This window comes from Salvelinus sp. IW2-2015, linkage group LG3, assembly GCF_002910315.2.
Source record: "Salvelinus sp. IW2-2015 linkage group LG3, ASM291031v2, whole genome shotgun sequence".
Classification (NCBI taxonomy): Eukaryota; Metazoa; Chordata; class Actinopteri; order Salmoniformes; family Salmonidae; genus Salvelinus; species Salvelinus sp. IW2-2015.
The window spans coordinates 1381378-1401965 of NC_036840.1; the positions used below are offsets into that span (position 1 = coordinate 1381378).

Consider the following 20588-nt stretch of genomic DNA (forward strand, 5'->3'; position numbering starts at 1 on the left):
ACTGTACTTCCGGGTGATGTTTAAAAACAATCCTTCAGAATAAAGGTCCTCATTTAAAAAAAGAAAGATGCATACCACAAAATATTATTCTCTTTGTATTTAGTCATTGCAATATATCATTTATTTTTATTGAGGGTTTATAATATTGCCCACCAAAATAGCCTAATTCTCCTAACCTGCTGCGTAAGTTCTCCTAACCTGCTACAAAACTGTTCCTGTATACCACCTAGTCAAAACCCTGACTGAGAGACAGCTCCACTTCCATAATTAAAATGAATTAAATATTATTAATGGTTCATATTTTTGTTTCAAATGTCAACAAAATTGCCGTTACTGTCCTGCCATCTTATTAAGAAAATTTGAGCGCTCATCATTGTGGCAAAGGCTTGTCCAGCCTACTTGCCTTGTCAGACGGAGGTCAAAGTCATCTGCAGTTTTCTGGGGAGCTGCCTCTTAACCATCAACATGAATTAATAGGGATGATAATAGAGCTCGCCAGCTTGTAGTCCTAAAAGCCGGAAATTAGTTAACTCTCATATACGTTCAGCCATTCCCATGGGGAAAATGGATGGGGAAAGAATAGGGTTTTGGGATAAATGCCAAAAATAAGGTCAGAGGTTAACACAGGCTTAGGAGATCTTGAACGTTTTGTTCTATAAGATAACATCAGTCATTTAACATGACCTTAATGAATTATGAAGCCTTTATGTGCTTTGTGATTTTTTTATTACATAAATGCTTAAAAATGGACAAAAAGTGACTTTAGCTGATGATGATCTCATAGAACAAAACGTATAAGATCTCCCAAGCCTGTGTTTACCACAGAACTAATTTTTGCCATTTATCCAAAAACCCTCCAAAAACTCCACTAATTTCCCCATAAGCTTCGTCCAACGAACCATGGCGGAGTTAGTGCCTACAAAAATGCACCATTGTTATTGCTCTCTATGTCGGAGCTGTCGTGGATGAGAATGACATGATCTACTTCCTTTTCCCCACAAACATCTGAGAGAAATGACTTTGCCACATCTATGGCAACATTGTAATAAGCTGATGTTATTATATGAAATGCTTAATTAATACATTTAGACCAGTGTTGAAAGTTTGCCCTTTCTTGTGTTTGTTACTATTGTAGCGCATTTCATCTCAAAATATGAAAAGACAATATTTGAACTTTTGGACTGCAAGAACTCATTTTGTTGACATGCAGCAATAATATTAAGGCATAGCTGACTCATTCAATTAATGATATTACCTAATGTAAAGAAATTAGGAACTGACAGGATTAGATTAAGCTACGATCTTGTCTGTCCACACATGACTGTGTATCTTGAACAATCCTACTGTACTATGCCACTTGAGGATTGGCAGATTTGTTGAGTCATTGTGTATCTCAATAACCCAATACAAGATAAGAAGACAAGGATTTGAACCCTGGACATCAAATCGTATTTATGTGCTGAATACAACTGGTGTAGACTTTACCATGAAATGCTTACTAACCAACAATGCAGAGTTTAAAAATAAAATAGTAACAAGAGGAATATTAAAAAAACGAGTGGAGTACCAGTACCAGATCAATGTGTAGAAGTACAAGGTATTTGAGGTAGATATATACATGTAGGCAGGGTAAAGTGACTAGGTATCAGGATAGATAATAAGGTATTTGAGGTCGATATGTACATGAAGGCAGGGTAAAGTGACTAGGCATCAGGATAGATAATAATGAGGTATTTGAGGTTGATATGTACATAAAGGCAGGGTAAAGTGACTAGACATCAGGATAGATAATAATGAGGTATTTGAGGTTGATATGTACATAAAGGCAGGGTAAAGTGACTAGGCATCAGGATAGATAATAATAAGGAATTTGAGTAGATATGTACATGAAGGCAGGTAAAGTGACTGGCATCAGGATAGATAAAATGAGGTATTTGAGTTGATATGTACATAAAGGCAGGGTAAAGACTAGGCATAGGATAATAATAATGAGGTATTTGAGGTTGATATGTACATAAAGGGTAAAGTGACTAGGCATCAGAGAAGATAATATAAGGTATTTGAGATAGATATGTACACGAAGCAGGGTAAAGTGACTAGGCATCAGGATAGATAAAATAAGGTATTTGAGGTAGATACTGTATGTACATGAAGGCAGGGTAAAGTGACTAGGATATCAGGATAGATATATAAGGATTTGAGGTAGATATGTACATGAAGGCAGGTAAAGTGACTAGCATCAGGATAGATATAATAAAGGTATTTGAGGTAGATATGTACATGAAGGCAGGGTAAAGTGACTAGACATCAGGATAGATAATAATAAGGTATTTGAGGTAGATAGGTACATGAAGGAGGGTAAAGTGACTAGGCATCAGGATAGATAAATAAGGTATTTGAGGTAGATATGTACATGAAGGCAGGTAAAGTGACTAGGCATCACGAAGATAAATAACACAAGTAAAATAAATAACAGAGCAGCAGCAAATTATGAGTTTTAAAGTGTGTGTGAACGTGCATGTGTGTGTATTGTGTATGTATGTGTGTTTGTGTTGTGTCGGTCTGCGTGTGTGTGTGTGTGTGCATATGAGTGTATGTGAATGTGTGTGGGAGTGCCAATGTAGTGGTGTGAGTGATTGTGTATAGGGTTTGTATATACAGTACCTTCAGAAAGTGTTCAGACCCCTTGACTTTATCCACATTTTGTTAAGTTACAGCCTTATTCTATAATTGATTGAATTGTTTTTCCCCCTCATCAATCTACACACAATATCCAATAATGACAAAGCAAGAACAGGTTTGTAGAAATGTTTGCTAATTTATAAAAAATGTAATAAATTAAATATCACATTTACATTAGCATTCAGACCCTTTACTCAATAGTTTGTTGAAGCACCTTTGGCAGCGATTACAGCTTAGAGTCTTCTTGGGTATGCCGCTACAAGCTTGGGACACCTGTATTTGGGGAGTTTCTCCCATTCTTCTCTGCAGATCCTCTCAAGCTCTATCAGGTTGGATGTGGAGCATTGCTGCACAGCTATTTTCAGGTTTCTCCAAAGATGTTCGATCAGATTAAAGTCCAGGCTCTGGCAGGGCCACTCAAGGACATTGAGAGACCTGTCCCGAAGCCACTCCTGCATTGTCTTGGCTGTGTGCTTAAGGTCATTGTCCTGTTGGAAGGTGAACCTTCGCCCCAGTCTGAGGTCCTGAGTGCTCTAGAGCAGGTTTTCATCAAGGATCGCTCGGTACTTTGCTCCGTTCATCTTTCCCTCGATCCTGACTAGTCTCCCAGTCCCTGCCGCTGAAAAACATCCCCACGGGATGATGCTTCACCATAGGGATGGGGCAAGTTCTCCTCCAGATGTGACGCTTGCCGTTCAGGCCAAAGAGTTCAATCTTGACTTCATCAGACCAGAGAATTTTGTTTCTCATGGTCTGAGAGTCTTTAAGTTCCTTTTGGCAAACTCCAAGCAGGCTGTCACATGTGCCTTTTACTGAGGAGTGTCTTCCGTCTGGCCACTCTACCATAAAGGCCTGATTGGTGGAGTGCTGCAGAGATGGTTGTTCTTCTGGAAGGTTCTCCCATTTCCAAAGAAGAACTCTAGAGCTCTGTCAGAGTGACCATTGGATTATTGGTCACCTCCCTGACCAAGGCCCTTCTCCCCCGATTGCTCAGTTTGGCCAGGCGGCCAGCTCTAGGAAGAGTCTTGGTGATTCCAAACTTCTTCCATTTAAGAATGATGGGGGTACTGGTACTCCACTTGTGTATATTTTTTTATTCCTTTGTTATTATTTTATTTTTAAACTCTGCATTGTTGGGAAGCAAGCATTTCATGGTAAAGTCTACACCAGTTGTATTCAGCACATAAATACAATTTGATTTGATGTCCAGGGTTCAAACCCTTGCTGGGTTACTGAGATACACAATGACTCACCAAATCTGCCGATCTTCAAGTGGCATAGTACAGTAGGATTGTTCAAGATACAAGACTCTCCTCCTGAGCAGCCACTGTAGGCCTATACACAACACAACCATTGGGTTAGGCAGCAAATAAAAACGTTTTTGATCAGTGACAGCAGAGCCGGCCGGGCTTCAGGTTTGGAATATCCATTGCAGTGTATAATGCAGCCCAGTTTTACTTACACCATCCCAGCAGCTATCTTAGAAATCAGTGGCGATTTGAGCATGTAAATGTTGGTGGGGCAAAAAAAATAAAAAAATATGCATGCCAGCAAAACCACTACACAACACAACACTAAACAATACATTCATTGCACTATAACGGTGACAAACGGTGCCCACAAACTGTTAGGGCCTACATAAAGCTGTCCCAACCGCACCATAGTGAATTCTTACCACTGCTACACCTGGGTGTCAGCGGAGCCTTGTCTGGCAACGAAACAGTTCATTCAGTCTCATTTACTGCCTTTTTAAAAAACATAGCTGATATGACTGACTTGCTTACAAATGTGGTTTCTACTGACAATTGAGATGTACAAGTTATGGCATAAGGGAACAACAAGCGGATAAGAGGCAATCCGTAATTCCACAATTTCAATTAAGACATTAATGGATGGACAACATACACTTAGTATTACTTTCTTGGATACAGTACACATATCTCCCTGGCATATTACATTATGCAGCAGCATACAAGACATTTTTGGACTCCTTGTTGTGCTATGCTCACTTGAACAGGAAGGTGGGGTGGCAGTCCTTCTTGTGGGCTCTAGAAAGAGGCACAAAATCCCGACTTGGAATTTTCCATATTTTCCCAGTCTGAGCTAGTTTTATCCGAGTTCCCAATTGTCTTGAACTCACGGAAGTCTGAGATTTCCAAGTTCACCGTTTCCAGTTCTTTGGAACGCGGCAGAAGTCAAGCTGGATTGACAGCATGGCCAATGTATTCAAACTCTTCTGGCCCATGGTGTTACCCCATTTTTCTTAATATCCAATTGGTAGTTACAATCTTGTCTCATCGTTGCAACTCCCCATCGGACTCGGCGACGGTCGAGAGCCAAGCCGCACTGCTTAACCCCCAAGCCAGCCACACCATTGTGTATTACCGCCTGATTAATCAGAGCAGGGCAGACGTACAGTAATTGCAGCAAGTGGCTGCCCATAGTTTGTTCCATCATAAGACTCTTCCCATCCCAACCCTCAATATTTACACCTCTCACCCTTGCTCTCAGTCACCTGCCCTGAATGACGCGTAGCCACTGTTAGAAATATAACTTTGCTCTGTGCTTCTCTGAACATGCACTTTGTTGACTATAGGCTAAGAAAAATTTGATTGAGACCACACAAATAGCCTATAGACACACTTGATATTGTGCGCCCAGTGGAGAATCATAGATGAGGGGCTCCATCGCGCACATCGATATATAGCCTAATAAGCAACTAATTCTAAAACACTGAGAAATATATACATTTAGTCAATTACATGACCATCCCCTGGACTAGATWAAAAAAAATACTAAACCAATATCCCCTTGACTGAAATTGAAAAAGCACGAAGCTCCCCCATTCCTAAGCGCCATTTATATCTTGCGCTAACATACTGTAAATCCTGTCCTGATTTTGGCCACATTCTGACTATGCCCACATTTGACATTCACATTTTTATTTTCAAGCTATAGGCCAATATCCATTTTCAGAAATGTTGGTAAATTAGTTTTCATCTAATCTATCTAATCATGGCATGGGGTTGTTGAATGACATATATATTTGTTTGAAATTACTTTGTTTTTTCAGAGACAAATAATATATATTTTTGCAAAACACTATATCGCCTTACTCTCAGAGAAACTAAGCAGTAGGCCTAGGTTACTGCTATGTAGTCGAATGTAACAAAGCCTAACTACATTTTAACTGTACAAATGATACATTTGTGACATCAATATWAAAAAAATGAATCAATACCATAATGAGATGTGTATGTAAAACATTTACATTTGGAATTTTAGTCACTTAAGCATATGCTCTTATCTAGAGCGATTTACAATTAGTACACAAGACGCACATTCTACATGTTAGTGAGCTAGCTAGCTTGTTTACACCTGGCAAAAAAGTTCCACGCGACTCGCACTGCTGCTCACAATACGTGGCACTCTGCTACTGGATCCGCTACTCACGCAGGTCTAGGATTCGTTTCAGCCAGGGTTCATTTGAATTTCACATACAACTTATAGTGTGGATAAGGTTACCAAACACTCCAGGATCCGGACACTTTTTAAAAATGTCCTCCTAAAATGACACTCAAATCTAACTGCCTGCAGCTCAGGACCTGAAGCAAAGATATGCATTTTATTGATACCATTTGAAAGGAAACACTTTGAAGTTTGTGGAAATGTGAAATTAATGTAGGAGAATATAACACATTAGATCTGGTAAAAGACAATTCAAACAAAAAAAACATGCATTTTCTATTTTTCATCATCTTTGAAATGCAAGAGAAAGGCCATACATTGAGATAGGATTCTAGGTGTAATTTAGATGTTGTCCACCAGATGACAGCAGTGTGTGCAAAGTTTGACTGATCCAGTGAAGAATCACAACACAATATTTTGTATCAAGTCTGCCAGGAGTTTGCCCAAATGTGCCGAATTGGTCAATGTATACATTTTCAAATACATACCTTTAGAGAACATGCAAAAAAGCTATGGTAATAATTGTTTTTAGTTTACACACTGCCAGGAATGTCATAAATGATGGATCATTAGCTTCCCTACAGAAAATACACTAACCTTCACATCTAGATGGCCAGGCGGGGTGGGTGTGGAGCCAGAGACAGCAGCGGGGTCAAACTGTAAAACCCAGTTCCTACATTTGAATATAAAAATCTATTTTATCAAACAAAACTATGCTACATTTTATCTCTGGGACCCTCAGGATGACAAATCAGAGCAAGATTACTGAATGTAAGTATATTATTTACCTTCATAGGTGAATGTATCAAACCAGTTGCCGTGATAAGTGTTTTGTTGTTGTGCACTATCCTCAAACAATTGCATGGTATTTTTTTTGCTGTAATAGCTACTGTAAATTGGACACTGCTGTTAGATTAACAAGAATTTCATCTTTCTGCCCATATAAGACAAGTCTATGTCCCGGAAAGTTGGCTGTTGTTTACAACATAATTCTAATCACATTATCGCATTTTGAGCAACAACTGTCTTGGTTGAGGGACACCAATCCCATAGAGTTAAAGCACCCTTATTAAGATGGCTAGGTGAGACAACCACCACATATCACTGTAAAATACCGTATTCAAACATTCCATTTCAACTAAACAATGGATATATAATGTTTTGCATAAAAACAATAGTTTTAATATACACCTAAAATCAACAAATAAAAAAATATGAGAACATTAGTATTTGGCACACACATGAAGGTACCCACATGCAATAATTTCAGGTGAAAAAACACCAATGTGAAAAATTGGTGGACATAGCATTTTGAAAATAAACTCATGGACACTTTGTATATGCATATCTTACAAGTGTTAAGGAATCTGGTTGGTCAAACAGTGTAAATTGGGTAAATGTCATCATCATCATCCCACTTCTAAAATCATTATTTGCAGTGCAAATATCATGTGTAGATGTGACAAACCTTGATTTGAAGTTTATTGAAAAACATGTTTTGATATGATAATCTGATATACAAAAGAGGAATTTCTTGTCTCAATAATTGCAATCAATATTGGAATTACCTATTACATAGTTTCTTTCGAACTCAAAGCATTTTTACAAGACTTTCTGTGTTTCTTTGTTGGACTGCTTTTGGAGAATCTTAACCGGTGAATTCTTCTCATATGATTTACCATATTACACCTCTGAGTAAATGTTTTCCCACACTCTGAGCATTGGTGAGGTTTCTCCCCAGTGTGAGTATATATGTGCGTTCTAAGAGAGTCTGAGGTAGTGAAAGATTTGGGGCATTGGGTGCAGGTGTAAGGACGCTCGCCTGTGTGAGATCGCAGATGAACCGTAAGATGGCAAGATGCTTTGAAACCCTTTCCACAATGTTTACAGGTGTGGGGGTTTTCTCCTGTGTGCGTCCGTGTATGCAGTCGCACTTCTCCTGAGCTAAGAAATGCCTTACCACATATGCTACATAAATAATTCTTCTCCCCAGCATGCATTCGCGTGTGTCTCACCAGTGTACTTGGATGGGCAAACCTCTTCTCACAGATAGTACACACGTGACGGCGCTCCCCAGAGTGACTGCGTATGTGCACTTTGAGATCATAAGCACTCCTGTACCTCCGGTCACAGTGTTCACATGCGAATGGTCTTTCTTCTGTGTGAAGTAGCTGGTGCTTTTTCAGTGCCCCAGGAGTAGCATATCGTTTGGGACACTGGTCACAATGATGTGGCATCGTGTGAACTCCCATATGTAGCGTCAGCAGTGATGGTTTTTTAAAAACCTTCCCACACTCACATATATGAGTTCTGTTTTGAAGTGCAGGGAATCCCTCTTTTTTCTTGTCAACCTGTTTGATCACATTCTTTTTGTTCCCTTTTTTGACCACCTCTTCTTTCTTGTCAACCTGCTTTCTGTCCTTTTCTACTTGGTCGGTCTTGATGTCCTTGCAGAGGTTGGCCATTTCACTGTGAGAGAATGGAGGCAGAGTGCAGGTAAGAACCTGGGATGGCTCGTCCGCATTCACCATTACGTTGAGAGAATGATCCAAGTTCAATTCTGTAAGGAGAAAATACAGGAAAACAGATTATATAACCACTATATATATATATATATATATATATATATAAATGTTTGGTATATATATATGTATATATATATATATATGTATGTAAATGGTTGGTCTCATGTTCCCATGAGCTGAAATAAAAGATCCCAGAAATTTTCCATATACACAAAAAGCTTATTTCTCTCAAATGTTGTGCACAAATTTGTTTACATCCCTTTTAGTGAGCATCTATCCTTTGCCAAGATCATCCATCCACCTGAAAGGTGTGGCATATCAAGAAGCTGCTTAAACATTATGATCATTACACAGGMGCACCTTGTGCCATGGAAAAWAAAATGCCACTAAAAAAATTGCAGTTTTGTCACACAACATAATGCCAAAGATGTCTCATGTTTTGAGGGAGCGTGCAATTGGCATGTTGACTGCAGCAATGTCCACCAGAGCTATTGTCAGAGAATTGAATGCTAATTTCTCTACCATAAGCCGCCTCTCGAACATCGTTTTAGAGAATTTGACAGTATGTCCAACTGGCCTCACAATTGCCGACCACGTGTAATCAGGCCAGCCCAGAACCTCCACATCCGGCTTCTTCACCTGTGGGATCGTCTGAGACCAGCCACCCAGACAGCTGATGAAACTGAAGAGTATTTCTGTCTGTAATGAATCCTGTTTGTGGGGAAAAACTAATTCTGATTGGCTGGGCCTGGCTCCCAAGTGGGTGGGCCAATGCCCTCCCAGGCCCACCCATGGCTGCGCCCCTGCCCAGTCATGTGAAATCCACAGATTAGGGCCTGATGAATTTATTTCAATTGAATGATTTCCTTATATGAACTGTAACTCAGTAAAATCGTTGAAATTATTGCGTGTTGCGTTAACATTTTTCTTCAGAATATAAATTAGAATTTAGATGCTATATTAGTCAAACAATGGATGAGTGTTTGACCTTTTTTATTTTCCTTACCATCACAGGGTACTGGAGTAACCAACACTGAGGTCTCTGCAGGTGACAGACCCTCCTGTTCCTCTGATGTTGACAGTCCTAGATCCTCCAAACATCTATCAGTGCCTTCATCCAGGATTTCATTGTGGTCTTCATCGTCATCTGAGTATGGCCTCACATTGTCAGAGTTGTCTGGTTCGTAGTTAATAACAACTCTGATTATTGGAGGGAGGGACAGTGTGGACAGGATGGTATCTGTAGTGTAATTAGAGACATGACCTGGGTAGGAGAGAACATCAGTTAAACTCACCTACTGTATATTGCCAAGTTAAAAAGACAAGTGGTATCCTATATGACTCTGTACTTCATATCCATCATCTGGATGAAGACATAGGGCTCGATTAAATCCGATCCGCTTTAGCCAACATCCACATAGTGCTTCCTTTTGGCAGTGTTGGAGGTGGAACTGCGTTAAAGCTGTCAAATCCACAAGTGGCTACCGGCATTACATCTAAAACGGACATTGACATTGGGTTCAAGGAGTCGCATTAACAAAAATCCCATGCAACCTTGTTTACAAGTTTGAACATTGGAATGTGAGATGTAATCTATACCTCGATTAGGATGACAGAAATCCCCATTATTTAGTTGAATGATTTTTCAATTTGAGCATAATTATTTCTATATAGGCTGCGTACTTTCTCGCTCAGAACTTCTAACGCTTGGCAGGTGTGGCTTCATGACCATGATCGGAAGAGCAGCTTCTCACCGATTTGACGGCTCCAACACAGTTCCACCTCCAACACCACCAAAATGTCCGCTATGCGGGTGTCTACCATCGCCGGTTAGCGGTTGATCTGATTGAATCTAGGCCTTACTATTGTTCAGGTTTCCATGATGCTGATGGTGCTGCAACACTGTCTTCAGTTGTTCAGGGTCAAAGACACTCTGCCCACATTCTTCCAGGACAGAGGGGGCAGCACCGAGCCATGCTGTTGTCTAAGAGGAGCAGGGCAGGGGGAAAACAGTACATTAAAAAGTTCAAAAGTGTTGTACCAGCCACTTGAGGTTTTAGACAAGTTTTGAAATGACCAAAAACACTATTCAATTCATCTGTAGAGCCACATGACGTGATGTTCCGTCAATCTTTTAGAACTGAGAGGTTTTCCTCAGTACCTGCGTGAGGTCTGGTACAGGCAGCAGCTCCTCCAGTCTGGAGAGGAACTCCCACACCAGTGTCTGCAGCGCTGTGTCATACCGAGGGCCATAGTGGACTGGGAACACCTCCTGGTGAAATAGACAATTTAGCATGAAATGGATCTAGTGCCAAATGTTTCCATTTAAGATGCACTTCAGCTATTTTGGAACTTTTCCTGTTGAGAAACAATATCCCAAGTACAGTAATTTAAAACACACACTTAAGGTTAAAAACAAAACAAAAACTTTTGAGCAAAATAGTGTTTTTTAGACAACTACAACCTTATGGAGGCCATTCAAGCAGTTGAGTTGGTCTGATGTGATGTCATCAACCTCCTCCTTGCTTGTGGGAACAATGGAGGAGCAAAAACATCAAATAAAAGGCCCTGACCGCACCTCCCCACTTGTACTATGTCATACCTGGACCACCTGTTGAGGTGTGCCTTTTGTTAATTAAGTAAATTAGGTGATAAATTATGTGAAAAGGAGACTGCGTGCCACTTTTACAAGATCTTTAGGGTATTCTGAATGCAGAAGAAGGATACTTATAATATTTAATCTAAGTAGATGTTGTTCAACTAGTCATTTCAGAAATATATTCAAGCAAAAGGATCATAAAGAAGTCTAGAGAGAAGTTCCTCACCTGGAAGAAATGCTCCCTCTCAGAAGGGTCTTCCAGCAGGGTTGGACCAGCTCCACAAAGTTACACTCTGCAGCCTCCAATTCATCACCATGACTCTGTCATTAGGTGCAAACAAAACATCAGACAAATGTACAGGAGTGAATCCCTCAGAAATAATGTTTTCCTGTGTCTCATTCATAATGTGTTGCCTATTTAACTAACCTCTTTGTGTAAAGACTTTTCTGTCAACGTGTGGATTATGTCCAGGTGCCTGGATGGTCAGCAGGTCAGCTGTGTCCTTACTGCGACACAACTCTAAAACCAGCTGGAACAGAGGTGGATATGTGAAAAGCAGGACTAGGGACAGACGTGCAGTAATTGCCGCCAGTAGCTGCCCATCGTTCGTTCCATCATAAGACTCTTCCCATCCCAACCCTCAACATGTCCACCTCTCTCACCCTTGCTCTCAGTCCAGAATGAGCTGGGTCCTCTGCCTGGAACTCAGCAGCTCTGGAACCATCTCTGTCACCAAAGTAACAAATTCCTCCAGCTTCCCATACTGCATCACATTACGCTGTTGAGTCACTTGCCACATGAAAGCGCACACAGGCGTAGAGGTGGAACCAGGAGACGCAAGGAGAACAGAGGGAGATCTGCCAGCGAATTGAAGAGAGCAATTAATAATTAAACAGATAAACAAAAAATAAATGCAAAATCGACTGATCCCATAACTCAGCTAGTTAGTAATATTACAAGCTATGTGTAGTTAGACTATAGGACAATTTGAATGAAATTCATGTAAAAAACAAAAGAAAAATGTAATGAGTCATGACATATCATTTTCTACATTTAACTACTGCTATGTGATAAGCAATGCATGACAAAGCAGCAAACTAACCTTGTTCTGATGCTGGATCAATAATGTTATCCATAGCTAGTTTGCAAAGCAAAAAGCCCTCGAAACAAGCTCGCTAAAGAGTTTGATGTTAACGTTAGATAGTGCGACCAAGCTTAGAATATAGGTTATATTAAAGCGATTGCAACGTAAATAAAAAGGTTGACATATGTACTCACGCTAACAATACCCTAGTTAGCTAAGATAAATAAAACCGTTTTGTACAGAGGTTGCTATATCCAGCGTCTCGACAGCAACACTAAAAAGGTACTTCCAGGTCATGGATTTCGAAATTCTTTCTAAATAAAAGTCCCCCACGTTACGTAATAGTAGAAATGCGTCAATAACCAGTGATTATTAATGATATATGAAAAATAGTTGTCTGAACATGAACAATGATTAACATTTTTTCATAATTAAGGGACATTTTGATTAAAAGTGGGTTTTAAAACATTGCGGATCACTGTATAAGGAATACATATTGGCTTATATAACAAAAACTATTCAGTAAAAGTAATGTAGGTATTGTAGGGAATACTCCCTTCAATACCCTACGGAGTATTCCCTACAATACTTTTACTGAATAGTTTTTGTTATATAAGCCAATATGTATTCCTTATACAGTGATCCGCAATGTTTAAAAACAGTGTATTTCATGAGACTCTGAATAATACGGAGTGTTGCTGGCTTTTTACTGTGTTCAAACAGCTTAAGGTGGGTTGCCTGGACAATATATATTGTACAAATATAGCACTGTACAGGAAAAACGATTTATTGTGTGTCCATACAACCAGGGTCCAGACAACTCACTTGAGTCCCTAGAATACAAAACAGGTGAGTTTGAACAAAAAGCTAGGTCATAGGAAGCTTTATGTTGACATTTGAACAGTGATACACATAAAAGCTCCATGGACAGCTATCCTTTTAGAATGTTATGTTGTCACTGTCAGCCTAGCTCCAAACATGTGGCAAATATGTGTCTCAAAAGCATATGAATATAATTAAAGATTTTAGTCAGTGCAAGACCACACACTGGTTAAGAAAAAACGTTACTACTGGTGTCAAATAAACTGGGGTGGAAAATACTTAGTTGGGATTCTACTAACCAAATATGTTCCGTTTTTGAGGGGTTCTGTGTCAAACAGCCTGCTGGTTATTTCTCTGTCTTTCTTGTCATGCATACATTTAATTCTGCATGCTATATTAATTGCTACATGCTATATTAACCTCAACAATTTGTTTTTTCTTACCCTGGTGTGAAGTAAAATAATTCCATACATGACTTTCATGCACTCTTGCTTTGCGCTAATGGAGTTGCCAAATACCAATTATTAGCAAGTGATTAGTTATTAAGAAGCCGACTGCAACAACGATGGAGTGTCATACCTGTATGACTGACATATTTATACATTGTATTGCTAGTGACAACAAGGTGAAATGAAACAAAATGGTACAAACAGAGAATGTAAATGAGGCTCAGGTTCAAAACCTCTGGCCGCTGGAGAGTTTAAATGAGGGAATATCAACTGCTCAGCAAAGACCCTCAGACATACTTTTGAGGATAAAGAACATGGTTCTAATTTTCATCCTGATGTAGCCAAGAGTTCATATGAGGAAGTGTCAGTGGTGCAGCTCAATCAAATCTCAGACACCCAAGATATTGGGAATGAATACTACCACTTAAGACAGCAGTTATGGTAGTGGTTTTATTGGATGAGGAAATCGTAAGCTCTATGACAACTAGCATGTAACTGCAGAGGTTGACGTGGAAATATGCGAGGATACACTGAAATGTGTTTTGGCAGACGCTTTTATGGCTTACCACAACTGATGTTGTTTTGCAGCCACCAATTGACGGGGGTGAAATAAATTCCTTTACGGATAAAGGAAAAAAAGCCTTGACGAAGGCCGTGAGGCCGAAATGTAAGCTTCTTAAAGATAGTGATGCTATCGAGAGCAGTGTGCGGTTACCTTTTTCCTCATCTTGTCCAACTGTTGCCATGCACCTGCAACAAAGATTGCTCAGATGTGCGAGTGCCTTTTGAATGTTGAATTACAAAGGAAAAAAGTACTTTGTTCCACAATAGAAAGATGCAAACCTCAAATATGAATCTCTTTGTATCTAGTCATTCCAATATATAATTTAGTTTAATTGAGGGTTTATACATGACAACACAAACACAAAAGAAATGACACATTACAGAAATAAGAAATGTAAGAGACGAACAAGGTTTCTAACTGTTGATAGCTCCACTTCAGTAATTCAAAAATAATTATAATCGAATTAAATATTAATGTTTTTTCTATGTCACAAAAGTACCATTACTCTCATCCTGCCATCTTACCAAGAAAGTTAGAGCGCTCATCTAGTTAGGCTTGTCCAGATGCTTACTTGTCAGACGGAGGTAAAAGTCATCTGCAGTTTTCTGGGGACCAATAGGGGAGCTGTCTCTCAACCATCAACATTAATTAATAGGGATGATATTGTCTGACCTGCGGCGACATCTGCCTATTATTCCCTCAAGCCGAGAGAAAACAGGGTCCCTCATATTTCAGCAGCTGATTAATGTTCTCAATGACATTTAGTATGCTGTCTCTTGGCAAATGGAGAATGATCATACACGTCTGTTACACAAAATTAATAATGAACAGTGGCACACACGTGAGTGGGTATGCAACTTCCGAGCTAATTCTTTTAAATAGTATGTGGTAACTTGCCACAATGGAATAATTCATAACCAAGCTGCAATACAAGCAATGTATTATTTGTAATGAATGAAGCAGACAAGCCCTGCACAACTCAGCCCAGGTATGTGCTGTAATCAACACTGATGATAGCACATATAATGTCCCAGCCAATGTCTGCTGATTTGGGAGCATCCTGTAGTGGATAGGAAAATAATTGAATGGAACAGGGACTTTAAGTTTTTGAGGATATGCTACAGTATCACTGTACGGCGTGAACATTTTCTCAGAGCGCTATAGGAGCTGGGGCCCAGTCAACAGTCGAAGCGTGATGCTGTTCTGTTTGTTGATTGGTTCTCTCCTGCTAGTGCCTCACAGTGCTGGAGACACAGTTTGGCATTGAGTTGTGTAGGTGTCACATGCGTGCAAAGTGAGCTTGGACAGTGAAAGACAGCTGGATGAGCCACACCCATTCATACGCCTCTTCTTGTTGGATGTGGGAGGGACACTCGTGAGTCTCAGAGAGGAGGATGTGGATGGGTGTGTGTGTATGTGTTCGGCTTGCGTGCGTGTGTGTGTGAGCAGACACAGAGAGACAAGAGAGACCACAAAAGAGAGAAATAGAGTAATGAGAGGACGAAGGAGAGAGAATGAGAGAGCGGTGGGGGGGAGCAGGAGAGAGAAGAATGAGAGATTTTACTAGTGTGTGGAGGGTCTACCAAACAGCAGACATGTTCATCATGCCCAAATCCAAACCCAAGCCTGTGATAAGTTACCCTGATTTTTCCTCTCTGCAACTTGTGTCTTCTTATTTTCCTTTAAACCTACTAAATCAATGGCTCATCTTTCCATTTTGACCTGCCTAGATACAGTTATATATAGATAGAGAGCTATGACAGACCTATGGAACCATGTCCAGGTGGTCATTGGGTTTAGCAGAAGGGAAGCTGGTTGCTGCTGGCCTGGTCTCTGATTGGCAGTTTAGGCCCAGTGCAGCTGCTACCACCACCATCTGCTGTCAGGATATATTGATCATCTAATGAAAAAAATTGGGTTTAGAATGAATCTCAGTGAAATCAACCCCCTTCCTTTCAAAGGGCAGTGACTTTAATCAAGTCCCTACAGGGAAGCCGAAACTCATCAACTGAGCCCCCTCCTACCCTCCCCCCTCCCCCACAATTGCAGGAGATAGATGGAAAACTACGGGTCACTGATCCCCCGGTAAAATCTCTGCTAGATTTGGCCACAGCTCCAGCATTTTTAGGGTACCACAGCGGACCTCTTAACTCTCTATCTTAACGATGTCTTCATGTAAATGTAGTACTGTAAGTAAAAACAACTTCATGGAAATATAAGGCTGGGATTCAATCAAACCTGCACTATGGGGTGGAACAGAGGATCAAAAGCTGGCAGTGTTTTAAATGATATGTTTACATGAACATGAATATGGTTGGTATTGTCCTCTTCTGACTGCTGCTTTACAAGCTTCCCCACTGCAGTTGATATATTGAAAGTTATTTTCTTGGGTATTGATATTTTTGGGCTTTATTCAAAACATGCCTCAGAACTCACTACAGTGAAATACATTTCAGACTCTATGAAAAGGGTATGTGTCAACACCAAGAAGGACAGCCTCTGGCAAGACATCTGGACATTTGAATATCAAAGTATTCCTCTGCTCATTGAAGTGCCCATAACCCATACAGTATCTCTGCATATTCTAATCAACAATTAGAAGGTTTGGTGTGACAACAACGTCAAGGCCTTAGTCAATAACAACTGGTATCCAGCAACTGGTTGAGTCTGGTTATTAAAGCGCATGTATTTTTATACTCCACAGACATGTTTGAGCCAGGAGGCCTTTTCTCACAATAAAACATTTTGATCTCCATAATTCAAACTATTATTGACTTGGAAACCTCATAAACAAAGTCTGCAGTTTAAATGTTTATCTTGGTGCATCTATTAATCATCTGGCTGCCATGTTTTGACCCCCAACCACTTCCTCCATACCATAGGTCACCTGTATGGATTCAACTATTGCGTTATAAAATGTTTCTTTATTTGTTCTGAGAGTGAACACTGCTTGCTGATGAATTACACAGAGAGACAGAAAGAAATGGGAATAGGGACAGACAGAAAGAAAGAAAGACAGATAGAGGGAGAGAGATGGAGATGGAGTTAGAGAGGTCCTAATTGACAGCTTGTCACTGCATCTTTTTTATCCTGGCGGTTTGCAGTTTGCAAAGTTAAATCATGTTTCCRGGATTGCAATTTGCAGAGGACAGGAGGCAGGTAGGYTAARAGTGTCTGATTCCCTGGAGTCAAGGGATCTCTTAAATAAAATGTTATCGATCCTGCCCAGTTCTTTTGAACGGGACACACCGGTAACTATGGTTACGGGGCTACCCTCTCGCCGAAGAAATTGTTTCCTCAGGAGAGCTGAATGGCRGTCGGCGTGACAATTGGATGTGAAACAGCTTTCTAATAGAAAATGCGGTCCAAGGTGTCCATCTCACTGGACTACAGATAACATGGCACAGTCCTCTTCCTCAAGCCTGCTGAGTAGATCTCCTCAAGTGAACTCCTCACTTTGCTCAGGGACTGTCTGTGGCCTTGGCAACTTCCAAAGCCATTGTAAATCTGGATGGATAGGATAAACGYRCAGAGWTGGAAAAAGTCTAAAACAATGGGAATAAAATATAAACTATCCTTGTAGCACACTGTTCCCACTGGAGCAAGTTTTCCTTTTAAGTGTTTGAAGTTTTACAATTATGTCCACAGTTGGGGGGTGGGGGAGGAGCTGCCGGTCATCTTTCTTTAGAGTGAGTYTTTTATTAAAGGATCTTTAATAATAGGCAAATTAATCAACTGGAGATGTGGACGTCAAGCCAATCCCCTGTCAAGTTATAATGAGCTTTCTGTGAGTGGGTGGGTGGGTGTGTGTATGAGGGAGAGAGAGCTCGCGAGAAAGTGTTTGCGTGTGTTTCAGATATATATATATATATTTACATTGACAGAGAACTGTGCCTGTGAACACATTCCATTCGAATGGGATTATTTAGTTCTTCTGTGTCTAGGTGGAATGTGCTTTTTGTGTTTGTTTGTATGTGTGTGTGTGTGTGTGTGTATGTACGCGTGAGCATGTATATGTGTGTGAGCTGCATGTGTAATTGCTTGTGAAAGAGATAGGGAATTTATATATGATGGCAGTCTTCCTTTCCATCTAATGAGTATACTGCTTCTCTAATAGAGGTCTAAATCTAATGATCCCTCACACCTCAGGGGAACAGAGTGGAACAACAGCCTGGCTGTTATCTTCATCTCACTACTTGATTYGCGGGAAGATATACTGTGCATTCAGTAGTACCATGCATAGCTGGAAATAGCATTAGGCACTATATGCTGTGAGTTTTAGTCACAAAAGTCGTTTCGGCTTTTGGTAAGAATCCTGTGACACAAAAAGAGTGACAGTGAAAATATATCAATAGAAAATAGATCCTATGTTATTTTTTAAATAATACAGGATTGGTATTTGGACATTATTCTATGAAGGGAAGTAAGCACTGTCATACTGTGACAAGTTAACATTTTTAGAGTCAATAGACATGGTTTAAGTGATTACATGAATACAAACATGCACTCTTGCAGTACAACAGGAATGCTTTCATACCCCACAAACCCAGACAACCCATTTTGTGAGAATATTGCCTCATAGGGAGCTGAAAGAGATCCAGATTTCTGGTCCTACCTAGTTCATCCTCTAGGGGGCAGGCTGGCCCAGCATAGGCACACACAATATACTATGCCAACACTATATACATATACTGTACCACAATTTTTACTTCAAGGTGGACTTTCTCTACCTGAAGTTAAAAGTCCCCAAACAGGAACACAATGTCACATCTCTAAACTCTGGTGTTGGGATAGTCTCTAATCCCTGGTGTTGGAATGGTCTCTAAACCCTGGTGTTGGGATCGTTCTAACCCCTGGTGTTGGGATATTCTCTAATGCCTGGTGTTGAATAGTCTCTAATCCCTGGTGTTGGGATAGTCTCTAATTCCTGGTGTTGGGATAGTCTCTAATCCTCTGGTGTTATGATAGCCTCTAATCCCTGGTGTTGGGATGGTCTCTAATTCCCTGGTGGTTGGTGTCTCTAATGGGTGGGGTCTCGAATGCCTGATGTTGAAATAGTCTCTAATCCCTGGTGTTGGTATTCTCTAATGCTGGTGTTGTAATAGTCTCTAATCCTGGTGTTGGGATATCTCCCTAATCCTGGTGTTGGGATAGTCTCTAATCCCTGGTGTTTGGGATATTCTCTAATCCTGGTGTTGGGATGGTCTCTAATCCCTGGTGTGGGATAGTCTCTAATCCTGGTGTTGGGATGTCTCTAATCCTGGTGTTGGGATATTCTCTAATCCCTGGTGTTGGAATAGTCTCTAATCCCTGGTGTTGGAATGGTCCTCTAATTCCTGGTTTTAGGAGTTGTCTCTAATCCCGTTGGGATAGTCTCTAACTGGTGTTGGGATTAGTCTATAATCCCTGGTGTTATGATAGCCTCTAATCCTGGTGTTGGGATGGCTCTCACCTGGTGATGGGATTATTTTCTCTAATCCCTGGTGTGGGATATTCTCTATCCCTAGTGTTGGAATAGTCTCTATCCTGGTGTTGGGATAGTCTCTAATTCCTGGTGTTGGGATTGTCTCTAATCCCTGGGTTGGATAGCTAACGAAAACAGGTTGACTAGGGTCCCCTGAAACATAATAGCCTTTAAACACTGGTCGTTGCAGAACAAATTGACTGAGTCGAGCCTACAGTCAAGGGACATGGGTCTATTGATTGGTCTGTGCAGTTTAATGAGAACAAGGAAGTAGGGGGTGGAGAGTTTAATGAAGTGCTGGCTATGGTACAGCCAGACCATTTCTATAGAGTTTAGACACGGTTCCAAAGCATCTAGCAGGTTTATGGTGGAGATGTGACAAACGTTGTCGTACAATGTCATACAATGTAAATTGTCATTACAGTAAAGTCAACTGTCAACTGTTGTTTAGGACAACCTTGTGTATAGATATGAGAACAAATTGAACATTCAAATAAAAGTGTCAAAGACACAGCTATACTCTAGAGMTTGGGTTTATCAGGAATAAACATAGGTACTGTATATATGTGTTGCTGCATGAGGATTTAACTTAGTAGACACCCTACACACAAATCTGACCATAGCAGTAGGTCTCCCAAAGGCGATGACTCAGCAAGACTCATTAAAGGCTATCTATTTCCCTTCGGGCTCAGTTGGAATAACTGTAGCATGGCTGTTTCCGCCGGGCTTTTATCTTAGCAGAGAGCTGGTGCATGGCTGTTTCCTCAGGGCTTTTATCCTAGCAGAGAGCTGGTGCATGGTTGTTTCCTCAGAGGGCTAAATTGGAGCAGCCAAAGCATTTCTCTTTCCATCAACATGAAAACCCCTCCAGAATGTAATTGAATTGATATACCCTAGCACTCTCTCTCTCTCTCTGTCGCTCGCTGTCT

The 20588-nt window shown here is 40.4% G+C and overlaps 1 protein-coding gene across 1 annotated transcript; it reads right to left on the reverse strand.

Annotated features, from left to right (window-relative positions):
- Window positions 1-7304: 7304 nt before the first annotated feature.
- On the reverse strand, window positions 7305-11902 carry LOC112081357 (zinc finger protein 250-like). The gene is made up of 6 exons (XM_070433740.1): window positions 11702-11902; window positions 11501-11595; window positions 10837-11286; window positions 10539-10659; window positions 9682-9939; window positions 7305-8710 (listed from the first exon to the last, which is right to left on the reverse strand). The coding sequence occupies exons 3-6, from the start codon at window positions 10969-10971 to the stop codon at window positions 7722-7724; spliced, it is 1503 nt and encodes a 500-aa protein (XP_070289841.1). The 5' UTR covers window positions 10972-11286; window positions 11501-11595; window positions 11702-11902; the 3' UTR covers window positions 7305-7721.
- Between the last annotated feature and the right edge of the window lie 8686 nt (window positions 11903-20588).

What these genes read in the sequence shown, in the direction of transcription:
- LOC112081357 (XM_070433740.1), bottom strand. Translation starts at nt 10,971, where the DNA reads ATGCTAAATTGTCTATTTCACCAGGAGGTGTTCCCAGTCCACTATGGC. An exon ending in CTGTACCAGACCTCACGCAG is followed by an intron (nt 10,660 to 10,836) that starts GTACTGAGGAAA and finishes TGCTCCTCTTAG; the next exon opens with ACAACAGCATGGCTCGGTGC. An exon ending in TCATGGAAACCTGAACAATA is followed by an intron (nt 9,940 to 10,538) that starts GTAAGGCCTAGA and finishes TCTCCTACCCAG; the next exon opens with GTCATGTCTCTAATTACACT.